At 38.3% G+C, this 26,680-nt stretch overlaps 2 protein-coding genes across 6 annotated transcripts in view; one reads left to right on the plus strand and one right to left on the minus strand.

Moving 5' to 3' along the window:
* Positions 1-24,301, plus strand: part of DSE (dermatan sulfate epimerase) — a 39,760-nt gene extending 15,459 nt beyond the window's left edge. For 4 of the 5 annotated variants that reach the window (XM_070733386.1, XM_070733385.1, XM_070733384.1 and 1 more), the window contains 5 exons: positions 4,932-5,400; positions 11,576-11,829; positions 13,515-13,754; positions 17,408-17,615; positions 21,302-24,301. In XM_070733386.1, coding sequence (XP_070589487.1) covers positions 4,985-5,400; positions 11,576-11,829; positions 13,515-13,754; positions 17,408-17,615; positions 21,302-23,054 — 2,871 coding nt within the window. In that variant the 5' untranslated portion in view covers positions 4,932-4,984 and the 3' untranslated portion in view covers positions 23,055-24,301. The remainder of the gene's footprint in view (positions 1-4,931; positions 5,401-11,575; positions 11,830-13,514; positions 13,755-17,407; positions 17,616-21,301) is intronic. The other variant, XM_070733388.1, reaches the window with a different exon arrangement.
* Positions 1-26,680, minus strand: part of LOC139157052 (uncharacterized) — a 288,628-nt gene that overhangs the window by 153,325 nt on the left and 108,623 nt on the right. The window lies entirely within an intron of this gene.

A 26,680-nucleotide genomic window follows, 5' to 3' on the forward strand; every position in this document is an offset into this window, starting at 1 on the left:
AAGGCACTTGACGTGATCTTGATACTATCTTCATGTGATCTTGATACTACCCTGCTATTGATGCGACCTAGGACTGCATTGTGCTTTTTTTTTTTGGCAGCCACAGTACATTTCTGGCACATATTTAAGTGGTTGTCCACTTAATTATAGCTATAGCAAAAGCACTAAGATTTGTATACTACCCCATAATGCTGTACATCAATTTCTGTGTGGTTTATGGTGTCAGCATATTGCCCCCAGCAATCTGGGCTCTCCTATTATCAACCGCAGAATGATGGAAGGCTAGTCAACCTTGAGGTCCTGTCAGGCTCAAACTCCAGACTGTGGACAGAGTTTGCTACAATGTTGCTTCTAGCCACTGTGGCATTATTATATATCTCTGATATGCTTATTTGCATTTGCATGATTATTTCTATGGGAAGTGGAGCTGAAGAAGAACAAGAACAAGTATCACATTCTTAAAGGCATCTGCCTCTAAATGAGTATTATAGTCTTTCAACAGCAATAAAATTGAAGCTACCGGAAAATATTAATGTTGAAGGACTGATGCAAAATAACTCTGAGATATTAGGGGAAGTATTATAAGCCATTCATTTATTGAGTTATCTAATGTGTGTTAGTATAAAGTTGTAGTCTCTCCTGTCCATCTGTTGCCAGTGATATAGCTGGAGGTACCATGTATGGTGATGCATATACAGCATGTTTTCAGATATAATGGTGAGGTCTAATAGTAAGTAGAGTTGATAATGACAACATTTACTGAGAATTGGTGAACAGAAAGACAGGAAGAGAATACCGGTAATTATCTGGCTTTTTTCATTGGCCCAGGCTTTTCGCTGATTGGAATACAATTAACCCATAAACCAGGGTAGCATCCTAGCTAATTTAGGTTTGTTACTGTTTAGGTTTGTTACTGCCCCCAGTTCTGTACTATTCCAATAACATATTAAGACAATAACAGATTTTGATAATATACAAAATCCTGCTTTGTCCGTTTATGGCTGTCAAAACTCCATTAGAGCAAGATCATTGGCTCTGGTGATCTTTATTCAAAATTAGACTCTTCGGCATATTCTTTCAAAAAGCAGTAGAGTGTAATATTTCTCAGCTTGTGAACTAATGATATTTAGAGAATTTACACCTACTAATATCAATGTTATAAATAGAAAACCTGCAAATTATGTGGCTAAGAAGGTCTGTTCAGTTGTTGAAAATAATAATCAAATATCAAAGATGAATATTGAGGGAATATTAATATATTCTTTAGTGTTGTTTTCATATACCAATGTGGTCAAAAGTATTGATACTCTTTGATTTCCCAAAGAATCCCAATTTCTTGTGAAATAAGTTGAAACAGAAACAATCATATGGCATCCAAAGTTCTTTATTCCACAATCCACAGTGCGCATATTTTGCTTTTAATATGTGACTTAACATATTCTCAAGTCAACTGCAACTAATTTCATGGCAAATTGAGATTATTTTTTGGGGGGAAAAGTGATGTGGTACCAATATGTTTGACCTTCCTCTCTATATGGTCTGCTGAATAATTGACCTTTTATGGGAGGAAATTATTTCCCCCCCCCAAATTGACATCAACAGTACAAAAAGCTGCTGATATGGTTTTTAATAATCATATTTCACCTGTGAACACTATGCAGGTTGAAATAATTGAACTAGGCAGACTACCTGGCTACAGTCTTTCTCTCAGAACTAAATAACATAGTAACTGGGGATTCAGATACTTTTCCTACCAAAGTGCTGAGTACAAAACACTTCTGTGTTTCTTTACAGAGATTCTTTAATTCATTTGTTTAGTCTAATGCATGTAAAATTGTTTTTGAAAAAGTAGAAATGTCAAGAAACTGTGTGTATGTTTGAGATTATATGTATGCAAAAGGGGAGGATAATTTTTGCCTCTTATTTGGTTTTGATTGCCTGAATATCCTTGTAAAGTATATCATTGCGAAGAAAATATTTTCACCTGATTCTAAAAACAATAGCAGTGCTCTTTTCAAGACTGTGGCAAATGGTTCTGGCAGGATCTTATGATCTGCCCCGTGAATGTATTATTCAGCAGGCTAATTCTTAGACTTCTTTTTTTAGACTGTTTATCGTTTCATTGTAGTTCACTGGTCAATAATGTAATTGGTTTTTGCTGTAAAAGAGGAGAGTCAGTAATTGCAGGAGTGATTTAAGGTTAGAAGTACTCATAAACAGTTTTTCTATGTGTTAAATACTGTAGATGGAAACTGATGGACAATGATTAGCATTACACATTGGAGAAACTCAAATTAAGAGTTTGAAAGATAAGCTTTATGCAGGAAATAACATGGTGATACCAAAGTAGTGATGATCCTAAGATAGGGGTAGTAAAGAGAAGAAGGAAGTTCTTAAACCGCACAGATCAGAATCAATTGAATTGAGGAAAGAAAAAAATGATGAAAGACTCAGAAAATCAGAGAAATGCTACAACAGACACGCAAAAGTAAGCCTTTTAAATAAGGAAAGGAGACTTTCTCTATATCCATTGCTCCTATTGCCAGTGCATGCAAAATGAATTGCAAGAGTGACTAGTCAACATTGAAAAGTTAATTGGTGTCAGAACCTCTTAGTACTTGTTTGGGAGAACATCAGGATGTACCTCAATAACTTTGATAAGTGAGTGAGTGAGTGAGTGAGTGAGTAAATAAGTAAGTAAGTAAGTAAGTAAGTAAGTAAGTAAGTAAGTAAGTAAGTAAGTAAGTAAGTAAGTAAGTCCCAGAAGACCGAATGACAAATTATTTCTGTGTTGCTGACAACAAAGCTACAAAGGCACTCCCATATAGTCACTGAGAATCCAGATAGTCACCAGAAATCAAGCGCTCTCTTTTGATTATTTAATAATACTGTACTGTTGAATATTCCCTCCAATGGCCAAGAATAAGGAAGTGCATGAATTTCATAAAAACAAATCAAAATCAAATATAATTAAAATTATATTATTGTTAACGTGATTGTATATTCTATGTATTAAATACTCCTTTCCCATTGTCACATAAGCTTTAGTACAGTCCAGTGCCCTTCTGGGGATACTTGTAGTCACACAGAGGTCTTTGGTAGAATTTACAGACCATAAGAACTTCAGGTTGTACCACCCACCACTGCCTGAAAAGCTTTAGCAGTGAGACTTTAAGGCGCCAGACAGGCTAAGGGGTTGGCATGTGTCACCTCAAGTGGCAAAATGACAAATTAAGAAGGGAATTCCCTTTGACAAGTATTTTTTTTTAAAAATGAAGAAAATAATCAGAACTGATCCATCTCTGTTCACCCAGATCATTAATTTTCATGGGGGCTATGAGCTGTATTTTACAGCAATAACACCACTGTGGTTCTGCCAGGATCAGAATTCTTAAATTCTCTCTTCATCCCTTTTTTCAGGCATGACAATCACATAAGCAGTCCTTGGTATATGATTCTCTGTGCAGAGTTCCTATTTGCATCCTTATTTCTGCCCTCAGAACAATAATTTATTAGCCCAATATTGGCCCCTAGTTTGGAAAACTTGATCACTCTGTGTGGCTTCTGTTTCTTTTAGCTTCTTACGTACTTTTCTTGTAGCTGAATTTTATGAAACGGCTTTTCCTCAGGAAAAATAAAATTGTGCAGTAGGTTTTCAATGTCATGCCTTTTCCCTTGGCTTATTTCTGGTTTTAATAATTGAAAATTACTGTTCATTATTTACTTAAATCTATTTTTCTTGGGCCTGTTTTCCTCTAACCTTTCCCCTTTGGAGAATTTCAGGAATTCTCTGACTTTCCTCTGGGAAATCCTAGACTGTTTTCATCTACGACCAAAGTAGAAGTAATTTTGAAAAGAGGCACATGGCTATGTTTAAAACACTCTTGTTATACTTCCATGCAGAGTTTGTCATTTCAAGCCTTTTAAAATGGGCACATATTTGGGGAAATATATGCTTCTATTTAATGTTCAACTTTTTTTTAGCAGCAAACTATAAATCTCAGCAAGCCAAATGGAAGGATTCTTTTGACTGAATGGGAAAAAACATGCATGCCCTAAAGGCCAGATATTTCAAATATACTTCCAGGATTCTACTCTGCTGTGTGTGTATGTGGGTTTTTTCCAATGTTTCTCTTAATGAAGACGTGTCACAACCAGAGTCTTTAAAAATGACCCTTGCTGACACCTCCCACATTCCTTTACTCTACAGCTGTGAACCTCAGCCAATTGAACATTCACAATCTTGGCAGAGGTTCACATAATCCCTGTCTCTCTTCCTTTCTTCCTGCTTTCTTGCAAGCACAGTAAGAAATGTTTTACATTAGGCATTCTTAATTATTTTCATGGCTGAATTTTTTTTTTTACAGCCTAGAATTTAGTTATGCCTAATTAGACTGTCATATATATAAGAAAGTCCTTTGTTATAAGTCCAAAAGTTCATCAGAGATTCTAAAGATCTCGGTTATCCTGCAAGATGCTACCAGCATTGTAATTATTCAGCAGAATTATACTGATACAGTTTGAAAAAATTAAACATAACCACTAGATTAAAAAAGTAGAGATAATTGATGATATATCATGTTTGCAAACATTATGTATAACCTTTAAATAATCCATTAAGATTATTTTTTATACTTTCTGACCTATAATTTTATTTCCACTTATTGTATATATAACAACCAGTTGTTGGATGCCATGTAGGCCACTGAATTTAGTTAGGAATAGTATTTGAAGACAAAAGGTAGTAAATAGGATTTTATTTAATTATACTGTGCATTCTATGTGTTGTAATACATCTCCTAATTTTTGTAGAAGGAACTTGTATAGAGTTATTGTTTGTATTTAAAAATGTAATTTTCCCACTGTCTTAGACAAAAACATCAGCTATTATTCCATTATTCCTCATTTTTCATTCTTCTTTTGCCATCTAGGCTCCTTCAAAAATGATTTGGTTGCCTTCAAGACCTGGAGCTCTAATGCCACAATGAGGACTCACACACGGGGGGCTCCCAGTGTGTTTTTCATACATGTGGTTTGCTTTGCACTAATCTGCAGCACTGACAACAACCCAAGCACTGCTGTTCCATTTGTCAATGCCAACTACGACAACTACCCAATGCTCTACTTCTCTAGACGAGAGATACAGGATCTCCGATATAAGGCAGGCACGACACATCAACACATTGCAGCTCGGTTGATTGAAGCTGTGCAAATCATGCTGTCAAACTCTTTGGAGTATCTTCCTCCCTGGGATCCCAAAGACTTCAGTGCTCGATGGAATGAAATATATGGCAACAATTTGGGTGCTCTTGCAATGTTCTGCATACTTTATCCAGACAACATGGAAGCCATCGACATGGCCAAAGACTACATGGAAAGAATGGCGGCTCAGCCTAGTTGGTAGATTTTTGTCTTGTTTTTATTGCAAAACATAACTATACAGTGCATATTTGGGATATACTAAGAGTAAAGGGGGATAGAATGCTTTGGTTTCTTTTCATAACTTTTCATAACTTTCTTAAGGAATACCTATTTTTAAAGCTTATATCTAAAACAAGCATTATCATTTTTAGTGTATTCCAGTATACATGTCATGTAAGCTAATACCTGAATGTCCATTCTGAATCTAGAAACTTCAGTTTGGAATTCCAAAACAGAATATTGACTTTTCTCCAGTTTGGGAAGATGCTTGTAAGTCCAAGTCAGCACCCCACAGCCCCATTTTCTGTTAAAAGTCAACGCATTGTCCACTATCTGATTGCTGCTAGATCATTTTCAGCTACAAATAGCAGCTAGAGGGGCTGTTAAACTAACACATACTGTATATAATTCAGTACAGTTCTCACTTTATTCTAGCAAAGGGATACAATTGAGTTAACCTTGCTGTTCTGCTCAGGGTTATATGACCTGAAATGAAATTTGAGACCTGGAGATTATTTTTTATGCAGATCTCAAACTTGTGATTAATTTACTTTTCCTCATTTAGGGGTCTTACTATGAGGGTGGTTTTTTTTGTTGTTTTGTTTTCTTTTTCCTACACACTGATTGTTACATTTTGTTACACCTGAAATAGTATAAATATATAGTAAATGCAAACAGAACTTAAATGAATTTAGAAACTTGCTTGTACAGTAACACCTCATCTTACGAACTTAATTGGTGCCGGGAGGAGGTTCGTAAGGTGAAAAGTTCGTAAGACGAAACATTGTTTCCCATAGGAATCAATGGAAAAGCGAATAATGCGTGCAAGCCCAAAAATCAGAAACCGGTCGCCACCACTGAAGGAGGCTTGAGCCTCCCGATCCTCCCTGCCCCTTTGCCACGCATGTCATCCTGCATGCAGGATGCCATGCAGTCAGGAAGGTCATCCTGCTCTCCCCCCCAGCCAAAAACACAAAGGCGGTCTGCCGCCACCCGCGGAGCAATGGGAAGCTGAAGCCGCCGGCAGTTTGAGCCTCCCTTTGCTGCATGCTGCTTCGCCCTGCCTGTTGTCCTGGGCGAAGTGCTGGGGGAGGGAGTTAGGAAGGTTCTCCTGCTCCCCCCCCAGCCAAACACACAAAGGTGGTCTGCCGCCGCCGCCTGTGGGGGCAATGGGAAGCTGAAGCCACCGGCGTTTGAGCTTCCCATTCCTCCACACTACTTCGCCCTGCCTGTCATCCTGGCTCAAGCGGGCGGCGGCAGACCACTTTTGTGTTTTTGGCTGGGGGGGGAGCAGGAGGACCTCCCCCCCAGTCGAAAACCCAAAGGCGGTCTGCCACCGCCCACTTGAGCCAGGAGGCAGGCAGGGCGAAGTGCGTGGAGGGGAAGGATGCTCCGGTTTCCCGGGCAGGGAGGAGGAGTTTTCGGCCGCTGCTTGAGCCAGGGTTTTCCGCAGCTGCGGCGGAGGCCAAGTATCGCTCTGGGCTGTGCCCCCTCCGAGCGCTCACCACCGCCCGCTTGAGCCAGGAGGCAGGCAGGGCGAAGTGCGTGGAGGGGAAGGATGCTCCGGTTTCCCGGGCGGGGGCGGTGAGCACTTGGAGGGGGCACAGCCCGGAGCGAGACTTGGCCTCTGCTGCAGCTGCTGCCCGCCTGCTTCTCTCTCCCTCCTTCCCCGCAGTGCTTGGCGAGCGGAGAGGCGGTCGCCTCGCCTGCCGCTCCGCTCTGCTTCCCTCCCTCCCTCCCTCTGCAGACCGAGAGACAAAACAAACAGAAAGGCGGCGCGGAGCGGGGGGAGCCGCCTGGCAGAGCGCTCGCAGCCAGTGGGTGGCGGCGGCAGCAGGGGACAAAAAGCAGGCCAGCGCCCGGCTCCTGCCTCTCCGGGGCCGCCGACTGAGCGGAGCAGCGGTGCGGACAGCCCGCAGCCAGGGTGGGGGAGGCGGGGAGCGCATCGCTGGCTCGTCACATTATGCGGCACACACAAGGTAACCAGGTGAGCAGGAGGACCTTCCTAACTCTCTCTCCCCCCAGCCGAAAACCCAAAGGCGGTCTGCCGCCGCCCGCTTGAGCCAGGAGGACAGGCAGGGCGAAGTGCATGGAGGAATGGGAAGCTGAAGCCGCCGGCATTCGCCCTGCCTGTCATCCTGGCTCAAGCGGGCGGCGGCAGACCGCCTTTGGGTTTTCGGCTGGGGGGGAGCAGGAGGACCTTCCTAACTCCCTCCCCCCCAGCTGAAAACCCAAAGGCAGTCTGCCGCGTTCGGGTTCAGGAGGACACTGGGAAGCCCCAAGGCTGTTTCAAAAAGCGACAGCCAGGCGGCGGGGCCGCGGGTTCGTAAGAAGGAAAAAGTTCGTAAGAAGAGGCAAAAAATTTCTGAACCCCGGGTTCGTATCTCAGGTTGTTCGTAAGACGAGGGGTTCGTATCATGAGGTACCACTGTACTTATTATTAAAATGGCAATAAAAACTGGGGAGTTCAAAGGAAAAAGAGTAATCAATTAGAATGCTGAGTATTTAATCCAGAGTTTATTCATTTTAAAGAATGATTGGCAGAAACAATATGCAGTTTCAATTTGTCAGTGAAGTTTGAAATTCCTTACAGCATTTGTATATAAAAGCTATAATAGTCTAATAGCAGTTTTGCAACAAATGAAACAGTAGAGAGAAATAAATTATCTCACTGTCATTTTCAAGTGTAAAATTTACTGTGAAATGAGATATGTGGATATAAACTAAACATTTGTTAAGTGGAGTTCCTACTTTTCATCAAAAACATTCCTGCAATAGAATAATGGCCTAGTTTAGATTCAACCTTTAGGCAACTTGAACACTGCTACTGTATGGTTTGAAAGGCATTTTTGTTTTCCTTTACTTTATCAAAACTGAATAATCTTGATAAAGCATCTATGTACTTTAAATTATGCTGCTCCCGGCTTATGGAATGCAGCTTGAAATCTCCATTTGTGTTGTACCTAAACTTTATCCTTTTCCAGTTAACTGCATGATCTATTTTTTCCTCTAAATGCTTATCTGTAATCTTTTTTGAAACACGGATAACACTATTAATTTAATTTAATTTTCACTGTGATTTTTACAGTTCCATAGTGTGTTAAATTTATTTCTTTAGAGATTTTTTATTCCACCTTTATTCCAGAATAATTCTGATACTCTTTTCCCCATGCTGTTTTCCCCATGACAACAAATCTGTAAGGATTTTTGGGTTGCGAGAGACTGACTGGTCCAAAGTTTCCCATTGGACTTTGATGCCTAAGGCAGGATAAAAATTCTGTCTCCTGATTTCTAGCCTATGGTCTTAACAATTAGACCAAAATGACTCTTTCAGTGTATTGTACTAATTGATCAGATTCTACAGTCCTTAGAAGACATTCAACATATTGGATGATAATGATTACCATCATTATTGACAGTTCCATGAACAATTTATAAATTATAGTAAACGGCAGTATGGATCTGCAACTATAACTCTATAAATGCTTGGCATATGCTAAAATATATCTTCAGGCTTCTGGCAGGTAATGTTATATCAATATGTTTCAGGCAAAGATAGTATTGGATATGGGCCATGAGGTGCTGCTGTGAGTGTTTAATAAATCAAAGACCTGGCCAACAGGTTTTTAAAATTCTACTTTGCCAAAATAATTCACCAGACGCTAAGAATTTGTAATAAAAATAAAAATAAAGATTTCCCTTTAGGGGGTGATGCTCTTATCTGCTTTGTAGCCAAGGGAGCATCATTTGTCTATAAACAGTTCTGTGGTCATGTGGCCATCATGATTATAAGCCAAGGTGCACTGAGTGTCAGCGTTCCAATTAGCACCCAGAGTCCAAGGCAAAGACTTTTTCAAAGTTCCAATTTATTCTTAGAGCCATCTTGGCACATGTCTGGGGAAACCCGCATCTGATTTCTCCAGGATTTCTATTTCCAAGTTACAGTTCATTTTGCTCTCCCATATCCACAACTCCATCAGATGGACCACTAGTCTTCTGCCACCGGGTCCGTACATTTTCTTTCGGCCCGGTGCTGATGACCTTGAAACTCTAAAAGGAATTTATTTTGTCTACCTCTAACTCTTCATGCAACTGCTCCTCCTACTTCCCACAGCAAGAAATTTCCCAAAAGAACATAGATAGCATAATGTGGCAGGCCAAGGCCTCTAAGAATTCTGGCTTTTGCCTGACCCTGAACATTGTTACTCTACAACTGAAATGGTACCTATTTTTCTAGTCACATTTTCATACTTTTGTATTGCTAGGTGAGCAGAGCTGGGGTGAGAATAAAAACTCACCCCATTGTGCAGTGCTTGGGTTTTGAAACTGGGCTGTCAACTTTCCAGCCAACAAGCCCAGTGTCTTAATCACTGAGTCATCACATCCTTCACAAATTCAAAATATGCTGCTATAAATTTTATTGTTACTCTGTGTGGTGAAGATCGGGCTATGGAGACCATTCAAACGCTACCAGTCTTGGTGGAAGCGTTTGCTCTGCATCTCCATACAAGTTCATGCTTTGAGAGGATTCTGTGCTTCAACATTACAACCATCACTTTTGAAGAGGTCCTCTAGTTGCTTGGTAAAACTGCCTGTCCAAATCCTTGCTGAACCCTATTTGGAGTCATGTTTTGTCCCAAATATGAAGAGATCTGTTATTTTTAATGTGCAGAAGACAATATGATCTTACTTTGGAGCCATCAGTATTTCAATATCTTTTTATTAAAGTGCGAGTTAATTCATAATAATATTGTCTACCACTTTTGAGATACTCTGTAGAGAAAAACCACATGATACAAATATCTGGGGGCTACGTGACAGCAAAATACAAATATTTTGTATTATTTATTATAGCTTTCCCTCTTGCCAAAATTCCTCAGTAGAATAGTTCACAATGAAATGCAGCTTATAATACCCCATTCTATTTTCAGTTAGCTTCCTAAAAAGCAAAATCATTTTTAATATCTGTATATGTGGCCTCTCAGAACAGCCTTCCACAGTCTCAGTTTCAATGAGTACAATTGAACTGCTATAATTTCTCCAGCCAGATAATTATGACTGGGAATTCTATAAGATTGATGATGTGGAAAACTTACAAGACTATGGGTTGTACTATAGGCTGATTTTTTTTAAAAAAAGTAGAGCTAAAAAGATAATATTACATATTAGAATATTAACTGAAATCTTGTTCTGCAAATAACAAACTGACTATATAATCACTGGGTAGGTTAGTATGGAGTATAGACTGTGGAATACAGAGCATGAGACCATGGTCTTTCAAGGCTGAATGATGCCAATGCAATGTAATCACTGTTTCAGTTGACATCATACAAACTGTGCAAAGATTGAAGGCTAACAACCTTCCTTGGTCCCTTGGCCTCACACGATGGAGGAAATGTGATGTCAGATACCACCTCATATGTTAAAGGGGAAACACATTGATTTTTTAATACAAGCAAATCAAGAAGTTTGCCTTCTTGATTCTCTGGACAAATAACAACAACAAGAACAACAATTTGATTCAGGAAAGTTTATTTTAGAGCAAATATGACTGATGAATTTTCAAATAGTAGTCTTCCATGAATTGAAAAACAGAATGAACTGCTAATACTTCATTTGAAATTTTAATAAAGATTGAATTGAAAAGATAAAGTGAATTGTTTGAAATTTCAATATTGATCTCAAAAAAGAAACTACCTTTACAAACTTTTGGATTAAACCTAAATTCCTGGTTTTGCACAGACAGAAAAAAAGCCACAATTTTAATGTTTGTTTATCTAAAAACAATTTGTGTGCATGTATGATATCTGGGGAATCTGGGAGGCTTACAAATGGTACCCATCTCTTGGATAATGAACATTTATATTAGCTTGAAAATGAGCCAAGTCTCTTTTCCATTGTGGGAGGCAGGGTTCAGTTTATTTCCTGCACATTTCCAAATTACATTACATTAATCTGCATGAAATTTTTATATGTTATGGTTCTTCAGCCCAAAGCAATGGAAAAACTGAAGGAGGGAGATCTGCATGCTCAGTATCAGCTGTTAGATGCAATTCTCACTTTTTTGTTTAAAATCTATCAAGTTTAAATAGTAATGTTTCTATATGATGCTATCTATAAGATTTGTAGAAGTGACGCCTTTCCTCTTTTACAGGTTAGTAAAGGATGCTCCATGGGATGAGGTTCCCCTTGCTCACTCTTTGGTTGGATTTGCCACTGCTTATGACTTTTTATATAACTACCTTAGCAAGTCCCAACAAGAAAAATTTCTGGAAGTAATTGCCAATGCCTCAGGATATATGTATGAAGCCTCATATAGGCGTGGATGGGGTTTCCAATACCTACATAACCATCAGCCTACCAACTGTTTGGCCTTGCTGGTAGGAAGCCTGGTTCTAATGAATCAAGGTAGGTCTTGAACAATGAGCAACTCTTTTTAAAGCCTATGAGTTCCTGAGACCAAATGAAGTCTCTGAAAGCTCTAGGTATGATGATCTCAGAATTCCTGCAAAAATTGCAAATGAAATGTGATTTTTAATGCATCAGAAGTGGAAATTTTAAAATGTGGGATAAGCGCATGTCTACTGTTTTAAATTATAAAATAAAATTAATTTTAAAATCATAAATTCAATTCTGTTTTTTTATTGTGATCCTGCTCTTGTACTCTCATATAAAATTATTTAATTTTTATAGTGCAGCATCTTATACTCTTCTTAAAGATCTGATATGGCCCTTGGACTAAAAAAGATTGCATTTCGAAACTACATTTTAAATTCTCAAAATCATTAATCTCTATTCTCAGAATGTGTTTGAATTCCATATGTTTATAGTAGACGTACTTTGGTGTATATATTCTGACTTCTTTATACAGCACCTTAAGAGAATGGAGTCATAAAGGATCCATCTAGCCCAGAGGTGTCAAACTCAATTTCATTTAGAACTGCATCAGGGTTGTGTTTGACCTCAGAAAGAGGGGCAAAGTGTGTGTAGCCAGCATGACATCATTTGTGTTGAGGGATGCCTATGGTGGCCTGAGTGCTCTGCCAACCAAAATGGGCTCCCAAGCTCCATTTTTGGCTTGTTCGGCTTCCTGCAACCCTCTGCCAGTGAAAACAGAACTTGGGAGGGCTGCATGCTGCCCTCGTGAGCTCTGTTTTCACTGGCAGAGGTACTGCAAGCAAGTCCTTCACTATTTCCGGGGCAGCCCCACAGGCTGAATCTAAGCACTCCAGTGGGCCAGATTTGGCCCACAGGCCTTGAGTTTGACACTCTCGGTCTAGCCCAATATTTAGTCCCACAACCAGTCAGTTGCTTCTGTAAAAGACACAGAAAGATGATGAAGATCCCAATTCTTCTCAGTTTGTCCAAAGGAATTGATACTTATTGAGCTACTGCCTCCAGCATGGAGATTTCTTGTAGGATAGTGTGCAAATAATTAGTGAATAGCTTATTCTCAGATTATTTTCTGTTAAGGATGTTCACCCAGTGACCACTGTGTTGTGAAGAGAGGAAAAGGACTAGCTTTATTCTTTCAGGAATAAAGGAATTACTGCAGAGAGAGAGAGAGATGTCTCCAGATTTCAAGTATTTTAAGTAACAGAGAAAGCACTCTGTGCCTTTTTCTACACGCTGTGCATACTTTTATAAATTTATATGTTTTCTCCATTTTTCTAAATAAATATCTCAATTCCTTTTTGATCTCTTATCTAAAATATTTCCTAGATTTTTTAAATTTAAAATTTAAAATCAAATTTAAACATGATAAATATTTTTATGTTCTATAGATTTTAATTGCCTTCTTGAATATTTCCAAACTTTATTAAATCTACTCTTTTCACTGCAACCCTCTTGGTGTTTTCAATAAACTATTCACCATGAGTAAAATATTTTTTTTGTTTATTATTACCAGTAATAGATAAGCCATAAAATTCCCTTGATAAAGGCAAGGCAAGCCTATGAATAGATCCAGGTTAAAAGCTCCATACAAAACCCACATATAGATGGGCCTGATTTCAAGGCCAAGTAACTTGCAAATATTTCACACTTTAAAAGGTGATATTACTAATATAACATTGTTCGTCTTTTTCTTACAGGTTATCTTCAGGAAGCATACCTTTGGACTAAGCAAGTCCTAACAATCATGGAGAAATCTATAGTTCTACTGCATGAAGTGACAGATGGCTCATTGTATGAAGGCGTAGCTTATGGCAGCTATACCACCAGATCTCTTTTCCAATATATATTCCTTGTCCAAAGACATTTTGACATTAACCACTTTAAACATCCCTGGCTTAAGCAACATTTTGCTTTTATGTATAGAACAGTTCTACCAGGCAAGTAACAGAACTTAAACTATCTTATAATCAATTATTAATTCTTAGACAAAAAGCCCAACTGCAAGCGGTATATATCACAACAGACTGTTTTACATATAGCAATAGCACTTATATACCGCTTCACCGTGCTTTACCCAACAATCTGGGTCCTCATTTTACCAACCATAAAAAGTAGGGCCAATTGGGATCAAAGTGCTGGCAGTCTGCAGAATTAGCCTGCAATATTGCATTCTAACCAATGTGCCACCATAGTTCTTATATTGGTATTAAAATTTAATATCCTCCAAAAATGAAAATTGAAGCTAGAATAGACTCAGACTAATAACCGTTGGTTAACGTGCACCATGTGTATTCTTTAGATCATAATCGGGTGGATTGCCATTACTGCCACTACTATTGCAATAATCTTTTGAGGGGATGGACGCATGCGAGAAATTTCAGCGATTTTTTTTTTTGCTTCTGCATTTGCACAGAAGCAAAAAATGGCTGAATTCTCTTGCGCGTGCATCCCTTTGTGTGATTTTGCTTCTGTGCATGCACACGAAGCAGAAATATGCTGAGACGCATATGCACAAGGGAACTGAAGCTGCGCACTCAGCTCACCATCCACTACCAGTATGTCCCCCTCTATCGTACCAGTAGAAACCCACTACTGATCATAATGATGCAGATACTAGGTTGGATAGACAATGCATTTTTCTCGTAAAGAAGATGCGTCTATGCAGGGAAGGATTGCTTACTTCCACATATTGATTTGTGAAAGAGTTTGTACAGTTGTACGTGTGCTCCTATAGAACCCCCCTGCTGAAATACCTTTTTGTGGAAATTCTTATACAATTCTTGAACAGATACACACTCTTATACAATTTGTATCTTGAACAGATACAAATTCTTATACAATTCTTGTCAGATACACACTCTTATACCAATTTATCTTATATTTACAAAGCAAGAGTATTTTGAGACGTCTGAATGGAGCCAGAAATACACTGGGCAAAAGTGATCCCAGTGGTGGTAGGATCACTTGAGGCTCTGACTCCTAAACTGGGAGATTGGCTCCAAGAGATCCCAAGAACAAAATCAGAGCTCTCTGTCTTGAAGAGTGCAATGCTAGGAACAGCAAAGATGCTTTGCTGCACCTCAAATTTCCAGGCCTCTTGTCTAGGACCCTATTCTCTGTTCACTCTAATGGATGGTATGTGTCATCCTCAATCTTGGGTCCTATACATGAGACCACATTTGGAATACTGTGTTCAGTTCTGGAGACCTCACCTACAAAAAGATATTGACAAAATTGAACGGGCCCAAAGACGGGCTACAAGAATGGTGGAAGGTCTTAAGCATAAAACGTATCAGGAAAGACTTCATGAACTCAATCTGTATAGTCTGCAGGACAGAAGGAAAAGGGGGGACATGATCAAAACATTTAAATATGTTAAAGGGTTAAATAAGGTCCAGGAGGGAAGTATTTTTAATAGGAAAGTGAACACAAGAACAAGGGGACACAATCTGAAGTTAGTTGGGGGAAAGATCAAAAGCAACATGAGAAAATATTATTTTACTGAAAGAGTAGTAGATCCTTGGAACAAACTTCCAGCAGATGTGGTAACTGAATTTAAACATGCCTGGGATAAACATATATCCATCCTAAGATAAAATATAGAAAATAGTATAAGGGCAGACTAGATGGACCATGAGGTCTTTTTCTGCCGTCAGACTTCTATGTTTCTATACAAGAGGCCTGGAAATTTGAATGAATGAATGAAAAGATTCATGCACTTGATATCCTAGTCATCACAGCTGTCAACTTAAGTTGGAAGTCTGAGTTGTTAAATTCATTAGCAGAATCTCAATCTTATATATATAAACTAGTGGGTAGTCATCAGGAATGCATCAAATTTGATGCAAATTCCTTAAAATTTCAGCATAAGCAGTTTATTGTACTTACAATATGGAAGACATGAAACCTGATGCATTTCCTCAAAGTCATGCATTGTTATTGATTGTTCTAAAGGAGGGGTATCAAACTTGATCATGTTACAGGGCACATCAGGAGTTTGTTTGCCCTTGAGGGGCTAGGGTGGGCATGGCCTGGTCAACATAGCCAAATGGGTAGGCATGGCTGGTCCTAGGGCAGCAGGGGATGGTCTCTCGCCATCTCTAAGAGAGCCCCAAGGGCCAACTCTGTAGCCTATTGCAGATCGGATCTGGCCCGCGGGCTGCATGTTTGACACGTCTGCTCTAACGAATACATTCTGCAGTCCACAAAAGTTCTCAAACAAACACAACAGCCTTGCCATTTTCAAATTTAGATTACCTTATAATGTTAATTTACAATGATCTTAAGAATCAAACTAGAATTGACAGGTTTTTTAAAATTCTAAACAGCACTTAATATCCAATGTACAGAAATTTTCATATTTTCAAAGACCGATGAACTATAAAACTTCCCAAATTATATATAAGACATATCAAGTATGTCAATTTCAAATTGCTTCATAAGGGCCATTTTTTGAATAGACCAAAACTGTCATTCATTATAATGGGGGGAAAAGATATACCTTATAATGTGAATTAATATGTTATAAATAAAAGTATCATTAACTAATAAATGAATCTTCTAGAATAAAAAATGAGTTATATAAAAGATAATCAATTTAAGTGCGGCATTAAATAAATTTTAATGTTATGGAGAATTTGCTGAAGACATTCGGTGTGTAAATGTGACAGAAAATAGAAAGAAACATAGAAACATAGAAGTCTGACGGCAGAAGAAGACCTCCTGGTCCATCTAGTCTGCCCTTATACTATTTTCTGTATTTTATCTTAGGATGGATATATGTTTATCCCAGGCATGTTTAAATTCAGTTACTGTGGATTTATCTACCACGTCTGCTGGAAGTTTGTTCCAAGGATCTACTACTCTTTCAGTAAAATAATATTTTCTCATGTTGCTTTTGATCTTTCCCCCAGCTTAAGGAAGACATTGATATTTCGTAGTCTGACAATTTAATGATTTGATATTTTAGAGGGAAAATGCTGTTAAAATTTTTATTATAACTTTACCAATAGATATAATATTACCAACATTATATGTAATACAGTGTTCCCTCGATTTCCGCGGGGGATGCGTTCCGAGACTGCCCGCGAAAGTTGAATTTCCGCGAAGTAGAGATGCGGAAGTAAATACACCATTTTTGGCTATGTACAGTATCACAAGCCATCCCTTAACATTTTAAACCCCTAAATTACCATTTCCCATTCCCTTAACAACCATTTACTCACCATTATTACTGGTACTCAACATTGAATAAGACACTTAGTGATCCTGATATTTATAAACATAATTATTTATTAACAATAATTATTTTTGTTGTTATTTATTTGCAAAAATTATTAGTTTTGCGATGACATATGACGTCATTGGGTGGGAAAAACCATGGTATAGGAAAAAAAATGCGAAGTATTTTTTAATTAATATTTTTTGAAAAACCGTGGTATAGGCTATTCGCGAAGTTTGAACCCGCGAAAATCGAGGGAATACTGTATTGTAAATCATTGGGAGCCCTTTCTATTTTCTGTCATTTAAATATGCAATATTAAGTAAGGTTTTTACTTTCATATATGTTTGTTTTAATTTTTCCACCTAGGATTCCAAAGAACTGTTGCTATTGCAGATTCCAACTACAATTGGTTTTATGGTCCAGAAAGCCAGTTAGTTTTCCTAGATAAATTTGTGATGCGCAATGGCAGTGGAAACTGGTTGGCTGATCAAATTCGAAGGAACAGAATACTTGAAGGCCCAGGGACACCTTCCAAAGGACAGCGCTGGTGCACACTTCACACAGAGTTTTTGTGGTATGAAATAAGTAAATCATTAATGGGCTACATAGAGGGTGGAGAAGAGAAAAGACAGGCACAGAAATGAGTTTAGATATGCTTGTCAGGGATTTATAGAACTTGTACCATTCTTTCTCAGCTGCATATTCCCAAGAAAACACCAGGTTAAATAAGTAATTTTACTGAAGAAAATCAATACATGTTCTGGCCATCAAAAGCCTCATCAGGCTGGCCAAAGTAGCCCCATTCCACCAGTCAGAGGGGGGCAAGATATTGATATAGCCAAGATGGCCTCTCTGCACCCCTCTGAAGCTGTGGTCCTTGGACAATTCAAATTTGACTATAGCAGAGGTCCTTCCCTGTCAAGGGGATTCTGCGGTACCCATTTCACAGGTGTCAACAACCTTCAGTCCAATGGCCATTCGGCTTCGAAACCTGTCCTCAGTTGCGACACTTGATCCTAGTGTCTGAAATCTGATAGCTATTGCAATAAAGCTGGGTATTGAGGCCGGTTTCCAACAGAGAAGTAGATCCATGCCTTCCATTACTTATGTGACCAGACTTTCTGCCCATGCCTATCCCTCACAGTATGTTTAACGCACATGTGCATGAGAGTCTGGAAGAGTTAGCAACAGCATGAGTGTATATAGTCTGAAATAGTGTCATCTGAGTAGAACAGGAACTGAATTGGACTTAGTGAACTAATTGCTTTCTCTATAGATCGATAGATGGGGCGGGGGGGAGATGGATGGATGGATGGATGGATGGATGGATGGATGGATGGATGGATGGATGGATAGATAGATAGATAGATAGATAGATAGATAGATAGATAGATAGATAGATAGATAGATAGATAGATAGATAAAAGAGCTTCTGGTAAGAAGTTGTTTTGCTAGAAGTTAACTCAACAGCTCTAATGTGGCATTAGTTTGGATTCATCATTTGATTATGGAAAGAGGGCAAAGGTCAAATGGACCTTTTTATGCAGTAGATGAGATAGAACTTTCCAAATATGTGCCATGAATTAAATTATCTACCAGAAATGAGAAGATTTGGCTAACTATGGTTCCAGAAACAGATAAGTCATCTTGGAGGTGGATGAGCAGGAATGAAATGAACTGTGTTACAGAATGAAATCAATCTTTCAGAAACAGTTAATTTTAGAGGCATGCAGATTCTTGAAACAAAGGGACTAATAATAATATTCAAAGATGTTGTCCCAATGTCCCTGAGTGGGTGGTATGTAATAGTCCAGTTAACTGGTTGAAGATGGTATGGGAACAACTTAGGTAAAGTAATAAAACTTTTGACATTTGTTTTAACATTGTGCTACCAAACATTGTGGAGAAAACATTCATAATTTCAAATATGTTTTGTTCTGTTAGAGTTATCTGAACTTAGCTTTGGGTTTGTTGACTTTTTATACTCTACTAGGAAAGATCAGACAGTATTGGAGTTTTGGAGAACCAAGGGTTGTTGGTTAGCACAGGTTATGTATTCTTCCATTTTGCTTGCTTTGCATGTATTGGATGGGATGATCCTATGAATGGATGTTGCTTGCAAATGGTTAATGCCTTATGGTAGATTATTTACAGTAATTTTACCAATAATGTGCTAGTTCTATTTTATCTCTGTGTTGGTTGCTTCTTGTTGGGTGGTGTTGATAACTGCTTGATGGCATTGCTTGGTGGTGATTTTTTCATTTGGGATTGTCGAAATATATGTTGTCTTTCGTTATTTGGTTACCGGTAGTAAGGAGATGGCTGTAGTTGTTCTTGGTTGACTGCTGTGTGATTTGTGGTATATTATTGTAGGTTGGGTTGATGTGCTCATGAATTTAATAGAATTAACTTGATGACCACTATCTTGCAGAGTACTAGGCTTCTAAGACGTTCCTCTTTCATGAGAATATTTCACTAATTTCTTTTTAAAACTAGTTGATGCTCAAGGATATATCTTGCTAATCTTTTGTCTGTTTTGGCCTTTTTAAAACTAGTTGATGCTCAAGGATATATCTTGTTAATCTTTTGTCTGTTTTGGCCTATGTGGCGACACTTGCATTTTATTTTGTAAGATTACTCCTGTTTTGTCTTCCTTTGGTACTGCAGCCTTGAATTCGATTAGAATGCTTTGTAAAGACTTTGTTTATGTGCATACTTCAGATATTTTCAAATAGCTGGAACAACCTTTTAACATACTCCAAAGTGCCTTTGATGTAGGGAGCATTATTCTTTTTATGCTTGGGCTTTTGTCTAGCAGTGTAGCAAGTTACATAAAGTAGAAATCATAATATATTTTTAATACAGTGGATACACATGCAGTTTGAAATATCCATTCTGTTCTTTCAAGATGTCTTACAATGACAGCTGGTACATATCTTTTATTTAGCAACCAGGCAAGTCCCTGTGACTAAATATTACCCAACTGAAATTGAAAAACACTCTGAACAATTGAGGATCATAGATAATATTTCAATATTTATTATAAAGTAAGAAATATAACTGTTCTTGCTTTGCTATTAAATAGATAAAACTGCAAAATCCCTTTCAGTCAATATGGATTGTTTTAATAATTTTTAAATTATTATTTGGAGTATGACAATTAAAAAGTTAATTCAATTGTATTCAACAGGATTTATGGCTGGGCATGAGTTTTAGAGTATAAGCTTTAGTGTGCAATCCTCTTACAAATACTTAGAAGTAAATCCAACTAAGCTCAGAAGACGTTTATTTGAAAGGTAATAGGCAAGTGTTAGCTATTTTAATAGAGCGGTTTAAGCCCTGATTTAAACAAGCTTCGTTTAGTTAAAAGGATTGATGTCAGGTTTAACGGACTTATTATGTTCTATTTCCATGCCTAGATTAAGGCTGAAGGTTTGGTGGATATGTATGTGATGAATAATGTTTGTTTTAGTACATCTTGTTAACTGGCAACAATGGAAATATTCTAATAAGGAATAAGGAAATGAACTTTAAGCTAGTTCCCCATTATGCTGTATATTTGGCCCAGTTCAACCCAATGCAATGTCCTCTAAATATGTGGGATTCTCATTATTTTCATCCAGTATCAGATAAAGGAAAGCTATGGTACTTAATATACCAATCCTAAAATTGTACAATTTTTTTTTTTTTGGCAAACAAATATAATTTTTCAAAATACAAAACTCATAACTACTTAAACATATTGGCTGTTCTACTTAACTTCTCCTTTATCTGCAGAGATTTCTTCACTCTGGATGATCTCTTTCCATTTCAGATATAAATATTTTATACTTGGGAAGGCAGAAGTATTGTTAATGGACAAGTTCAAACATAATTTAAACCAGACAGATATTTAAAAGTCTGGAATGGAGCTTATTTTTTTCTAAATAGGTTTTCCGAGTTCTCCAAATTCACCTTACTCTTTTTCAGATGAGTTTTTTCCAGAAATTATGAACCATTTTAAAGCACAAATTCCTAAAATGCAAGTGATTATGCTGTTTATACAAAGCAAAAAACCCAAAAAAATCACCAAAATTTCCAAAATTGCAGAGTGAATATTGTTCCAATTAGCATTGTCAACTTGAAACACTGCCAAATGTTTTTAGAAAGTAAAAAAATGATAGTAGTAATGTAGTAATGATTTATTTTAATGTTTTTATTATTTCTTTTCTATCTTGAAATTCTCTGACCAACAACTCATTCTCTTTATGTTTTTGAAAGGTATGATTCAAGCCTCGGATTTGTCCCTCCACCAGATTATGGAATTCCAAAACTTCATTATTTCGAGGACTGGGGAGTTGTAACATACGGAAGTGCTGTACCAGCCGAAATCAACAGCCCCTTTCTCTCTTTCAAATCAGGAAAGCTGGGAGGACGTGCAATCTATGACATGGTTCACCAGAACAAGTACAAAGAATGGATCAAGGGTTGGAGGAACTTCAATGCTGGGCATGAGCATCCAGATCAGAACTCATTTACGTTTGCCCCCAATGGTGTGCCTTTCATAACAGAAGCTTTGTATGGACCAAAATACACATTTTTAAATAATGTGCTTATGTTTTCTCCAGCTGTATCAAAGAGTTGTTTCTATCCATGGGAAGGACAAGTTACTGAAGATTGCTCATCAAAGTGGTTGAAATATAAACACGATCTGGCTGCAGACTGCCAAGGGAAAGTAATTGCTGCTATAGAAAAAAATGAGATAATCTTTATCCGAGGAGAAGGAGTGGGGGCCTACCATCCCAAACTAAAGCTGAAAAGCGTGCAGAGAAACCTATTACTTCTTCATCCCCAGCTTCTCTTGCTAGTGGACCAAATATATCTTCAAGATGACAGTCCTGCCAAAGTAGCAACTAGCTTCTTCCATAATGTCGATGTGCCTTTTGAAGACACAGTTATTGATAATGTCCACGGAGCCTTCATTCAGCAACAGGATGGGATCTACAAGATGTACTGGATGGATGATACTGGATATAGTGAAAAAGCTATCATTGCCTCAAGAATGTATCCCAGAGGCTACCCTTACAATGGGACAAACTACGTGAATGTCACTACTCATCTGCGTAGCCCAATCACTAGAGTTGTATACCTCTTCATTGGACCTTCTATAGACGTCCAGAGTTTCAGCGTCCATGGGAAGTCTCAGCAGCTGGATATTTTTGTCACCACCAGTGAGCATGCTTATGCCATCTATCTGTGGACCGATGAGAATAAAAGCCACTCTCTCTTTGCACAAGTTATTGCAGACCATCAAAAAGTGGTGTTTGAGCGAGCTTCTGCAATTAGGAACTCCCCAGTTTCAGGAGTAAAAAACAATGTCGAGATAGTAGAGAAAAACCTTCAGCATTTCAAGCCTGTGTTCCAGCAGTTAGAGAAGCAGATCCTTTCACGTGTGAAGAACACAGATAGCTTCAGAAAGACAGCTGAACGCCTACTCCGGTTTTCAGATAAAAGACAGACAGAAGAAGTCATTGACAGAATATTTGCAATTTCTCAGCAGCAACAGGGCAGAGCAAAAAAGAACAAAAAGGTGGCTAAAGGCTACAAATTTGTGGATGCTGGCCCGGATATATTTGCACAAATCGAAGTCAATGAAAGAAAAATTCGGCAAAAAGCACAAAGCCTGGCCCAAAAAGAATTGCCTGTGAATGAAGAAGAAGAAATGAAAGATCTTCTGGATTTTGCAGATGCTACCTATATGAAAGAGAAAAACAATGCGCCAATCAAAGTTCAATCTGGTCTGTCCCAAATATTTTCCACTGCTCGAAATAGTGCTCCTTTGGAGTCAGCATCTTACACACGTCTTTTCCTCATTTTGAATATTGTTATTTTCTTTGTCATGCTAGCAATGCAACTCACCTGGTTCCAGAAAGCCAAGAGCTTACATGGGCAAAGATGCCTTTATGCAGTCTTGTTAATCGACAGCTGTATATTACTCTGGCTGTATTCTTCTTGTTCCCAATCACAATGCTAGCAGCAAAAGTAAAAAGAAAAAGACTGTGAATGCTATGTGTCCATTCTATGGTTAGGTATGTTTATGCAAAGATGCAGAATATATTTTCTTTTCTGAATGTATTCGAGGAAATATCAGTTCTCTTTTAATCAGAGAAGATGAAATTAATGGGCATTGAGACATTTGACACATTTCTTAGATTACCACCTACATACGGGTCAAGTCTGTTCTATAAATGAATGTCATGTGCTTTTATTCTGAATTCAATATGTGCATTTAATTTTCTTCTCCAAAAGCAATTTTCCTTCTCACTGAGTTGATTTATTATTTTTTGAACATATGCAACTGGGCTGGTTTAATCAAAATCTACTGATCGTCATCGTATGGATAATCCTCAGATAATAGTCCTCGGTGGTATATATTGCTTTTCACTGTTTTGCCTGTTTTAAAGTACCAGTGCTATTACAATTAGCATTTTTTTAAAAGTGTGGATACAATTTCTTTCCAGTTAGCCTTCAGACCTATTTGTTTTCCTTCCACCCTAATTAATTGGGAGGATCCTCTTTGAAATGTGACCTGTCATGAAATAGAAAAAATGTCTGGGCCAAGAAGTGTATCTAACTTTAAAAGAATCCTTCTTCCATAGATATTCTCCTTGTATTCAGCCTCTTTCCCCATTAATCTAAGGAAACAATTATGGCTAAAGCATGGCATATTATCATTTTTTGAGTCCAGGATCCAAACTATATGGCCATACATGTTATAAAATTACAAAGAATTCCATAATCTAATGTCACAGACAGAAATGATATTTTTATGAAACATTCAAGCAAATCAGGTACTCATAATTTTCTATAATTCATCAAAGACTCGGTGATCAATTTATATTAATGTGTCAGTCAGTTTACTTGAGAAACAATGCAGAATATAAAATTGTTAAGGTTCTAGAAAGTAGAAGACCACTGAAGATGGAAGAACCTATATCTGGTAGTCATTGATATTGGTATATTAGAAGGTTGCATTTGATGCATAGGATGATGTTATTTGTTGCAATGCTTCTTTATTAAAATTGGAGCCTTGCCTTGGAAAGCATATTGGAAGTGATTGATAAATGAAGCTCTTGACCCTGATAGATTTGAGTATCAGGCCCATAGGTACTAAACATTGTTCAAACAAGAAATGTTTTCAACAACCAATAACTTTGTTTTAAAGAAAATAATGTTTGTCCCAAATGTCTTTTGCTAAATAAATAATGCCAGTTATGCATATACTTAGTTATTGATTGGTATATTGTTTGGTATTGTTTGGTATAGAAGATACAAATTCTTTACACATGAACCTCACAGAATTTGTTGCTGAAGTAAGGAGTAACTTACATTTCTTAAATGTCTCGTGGGTATGTAAAAGTATTTGGGCACATTCCCAATTCCAAAAAGCAAATGAAATATCAAGACCCAAGACCCAAGAATGAAATATGGAGTTATTTCTAAGTTGTTTCTTTTTAGTTGTTCACCTATAGACAGAATCTTGCCTGACTAAAGTAACTATCCTCATAACTATAGATATACTCTGTGAACTGAACTGTTAGGGAGCAGCCATTTTAATCCTCTTTGCCCTCTGAAAAACAGCCCCCCCCTCTTTGGACTCCAGACCACATTCCGCCCCATGAAACAAACTATAGCTTTTGCCTTTATTTATTGATTAGTCCTTGAGCTATGTTAAAATGCAAAGTTCCGGAAACAAATTATTACTAAAATTTGATAAAAGCAATTTAAAATGGATTTAGATAAAATACGATTTAAAATGAAATCAGAATAAAATACGATTTAAAATGAAATCAGAATAAAATACAGTTTAAAATGAAATTGAAATAGAATAGAATAGATAAAATGTGATAACATTTTTGTATCACCCCTGCAATGTACCCTAATCAGTCCCACATATGCAGATCTCATCTGAACCTTTTATTTATTTATTTATTTATTTATTTATTTTATTTCTATGCCGCCCCTCTCCAAGGACTCGAGGCAGCTCACAACATATGAAATACGCAGTATACCGTATCTTGAATCCAATTAACAATTAAAAATCTAAAAAAAACCCAAAAACCATAAAAAACAATCATTCCATTCACTCCACATTCTCTCAACACATTCATTGGCTGGGAGAAAGATTTAATGGCCCCAGGCTTGGCGGCATAAATGAGTCTTCAGATTCTTAAGGAAGGCTAGGAGAGGGGGGGCATTAGGGATCTCCAGGGAGGAGCTGATTCCGGAGGACTGCGCCCCCCATAATGAAGGCTCTCCCCCTAAGCCCCGCCAAATGGCATTGATGGGATCTAGAGGAGGCTGACTGTGGGACCTGACCAGTGGCTGGGATTCATACAGCAGAAGGCGGTCTCGGAGGTATTCTGGTCATATATCATGTAGGGCTTTATAGGTCATAACCAACACTTTGAATTGAGTCTGGAAACCAATTGGCAGCCAATGCAGACTGTAGAGTGTTGGAGAGATATGCACATGCCTGGGCAAGCCCATGACTGCTTGCGCGATTGCATTTTGTACAATTTGTAATATCTGAACACTTTTCAAAGATAGCCCCATGTAGAGAGCATTGCAGTAGTCGAACCTCGAGGTGATAAGGGCATGAGTGCCTGAGCAGAGACTCCCTGTCTAGGTAGGGTCACAACTGGTGCACCAGGTGAACCTGGGCAATGCCCCCCTCGCCATAGCTGAAAGATGATGTGCTAAAGTCAGCTGTGGATTGTGGAGGATGCCTATGTTGTGGATCCTCTATGAAAGGGTCAAAAGTCCCCCCCCCAGGGTGATGGATGGACAGTTGGAATTGTCCTTGGGAGGCAAAACCCACAGCCACTCCATCTTGACAGGGTTAGGTTTGAGCCTGTTGGCACTCATCCAGATCCTAACATCCTCTAGACACCAGCACATCACTTCCACTGCTTCACTGAGTGGACACGGGGTGGAGATATGTAACTAGGTGTCATCAGCGTACTGGTGACAACTCACCCTGTGTCATGGATGATCTCACCCAATGGTTTCATGTAGATATTAAACAGCAGGGAAGTGAGGACCGACCCCTGAGGAACTCCACAAGGGAGGGACCTAGGAGTCGACCTCTGACCCCCCACTAACACCGACTGCAACCGACCAGAGAGGTAGGAGGAGAACCACCGCAGAATGGTGCCTCCCACTCCCAGCCCTTCCTGTCGGCGCAGAAGGATACCATGGTCTATGGTATTTTGCTTAAGTAGTGCTGTGTTAAATGTTATTTTCAAATTCTGGCCGCACATAAGGTAAGTTATTTTGATATGGGGATTGCAAAGTCTCATTCGTTTGATATATAGACCGAGGTACCTATCTTTCACAGGCAACAATCAAATAGGATGTGAACCAAGTCTTCTATCTTTGCCATTCTCAATTGCAGAGATTTTCATTGTAGGATTACAGAATGGAATCTCCCATATCTGACCGTTGTGTTAAGCTCTTCGAATATCGCTCATGTAAATATCTCCCTTAGATAAAATAGCTGTCTATTTGAAAAGTATGTTTGTATTTTTTCAACTATTTCAAATTACCCACCTTACTTAAGATAGCTATGTCATTTTGTGATTCCATATCCTTAATTCT

Source organism: Erythrolamprus reginae, chromosome 1 (genome assembly GCF_031021105.1).
Source record: "Erythrolamprus reginae isolate rEryReg1 chromosome 1, rEryReg1.hap1, whole genome shotgun sequence".
NCBI classification, from domain to species: domain Eukaryota; kingdom Metazoa; phylum Chordata; class Lepidosauria; order Squamata; family Dipsadidae; genus Erythrolamprus; species Erythrolamprus reginae.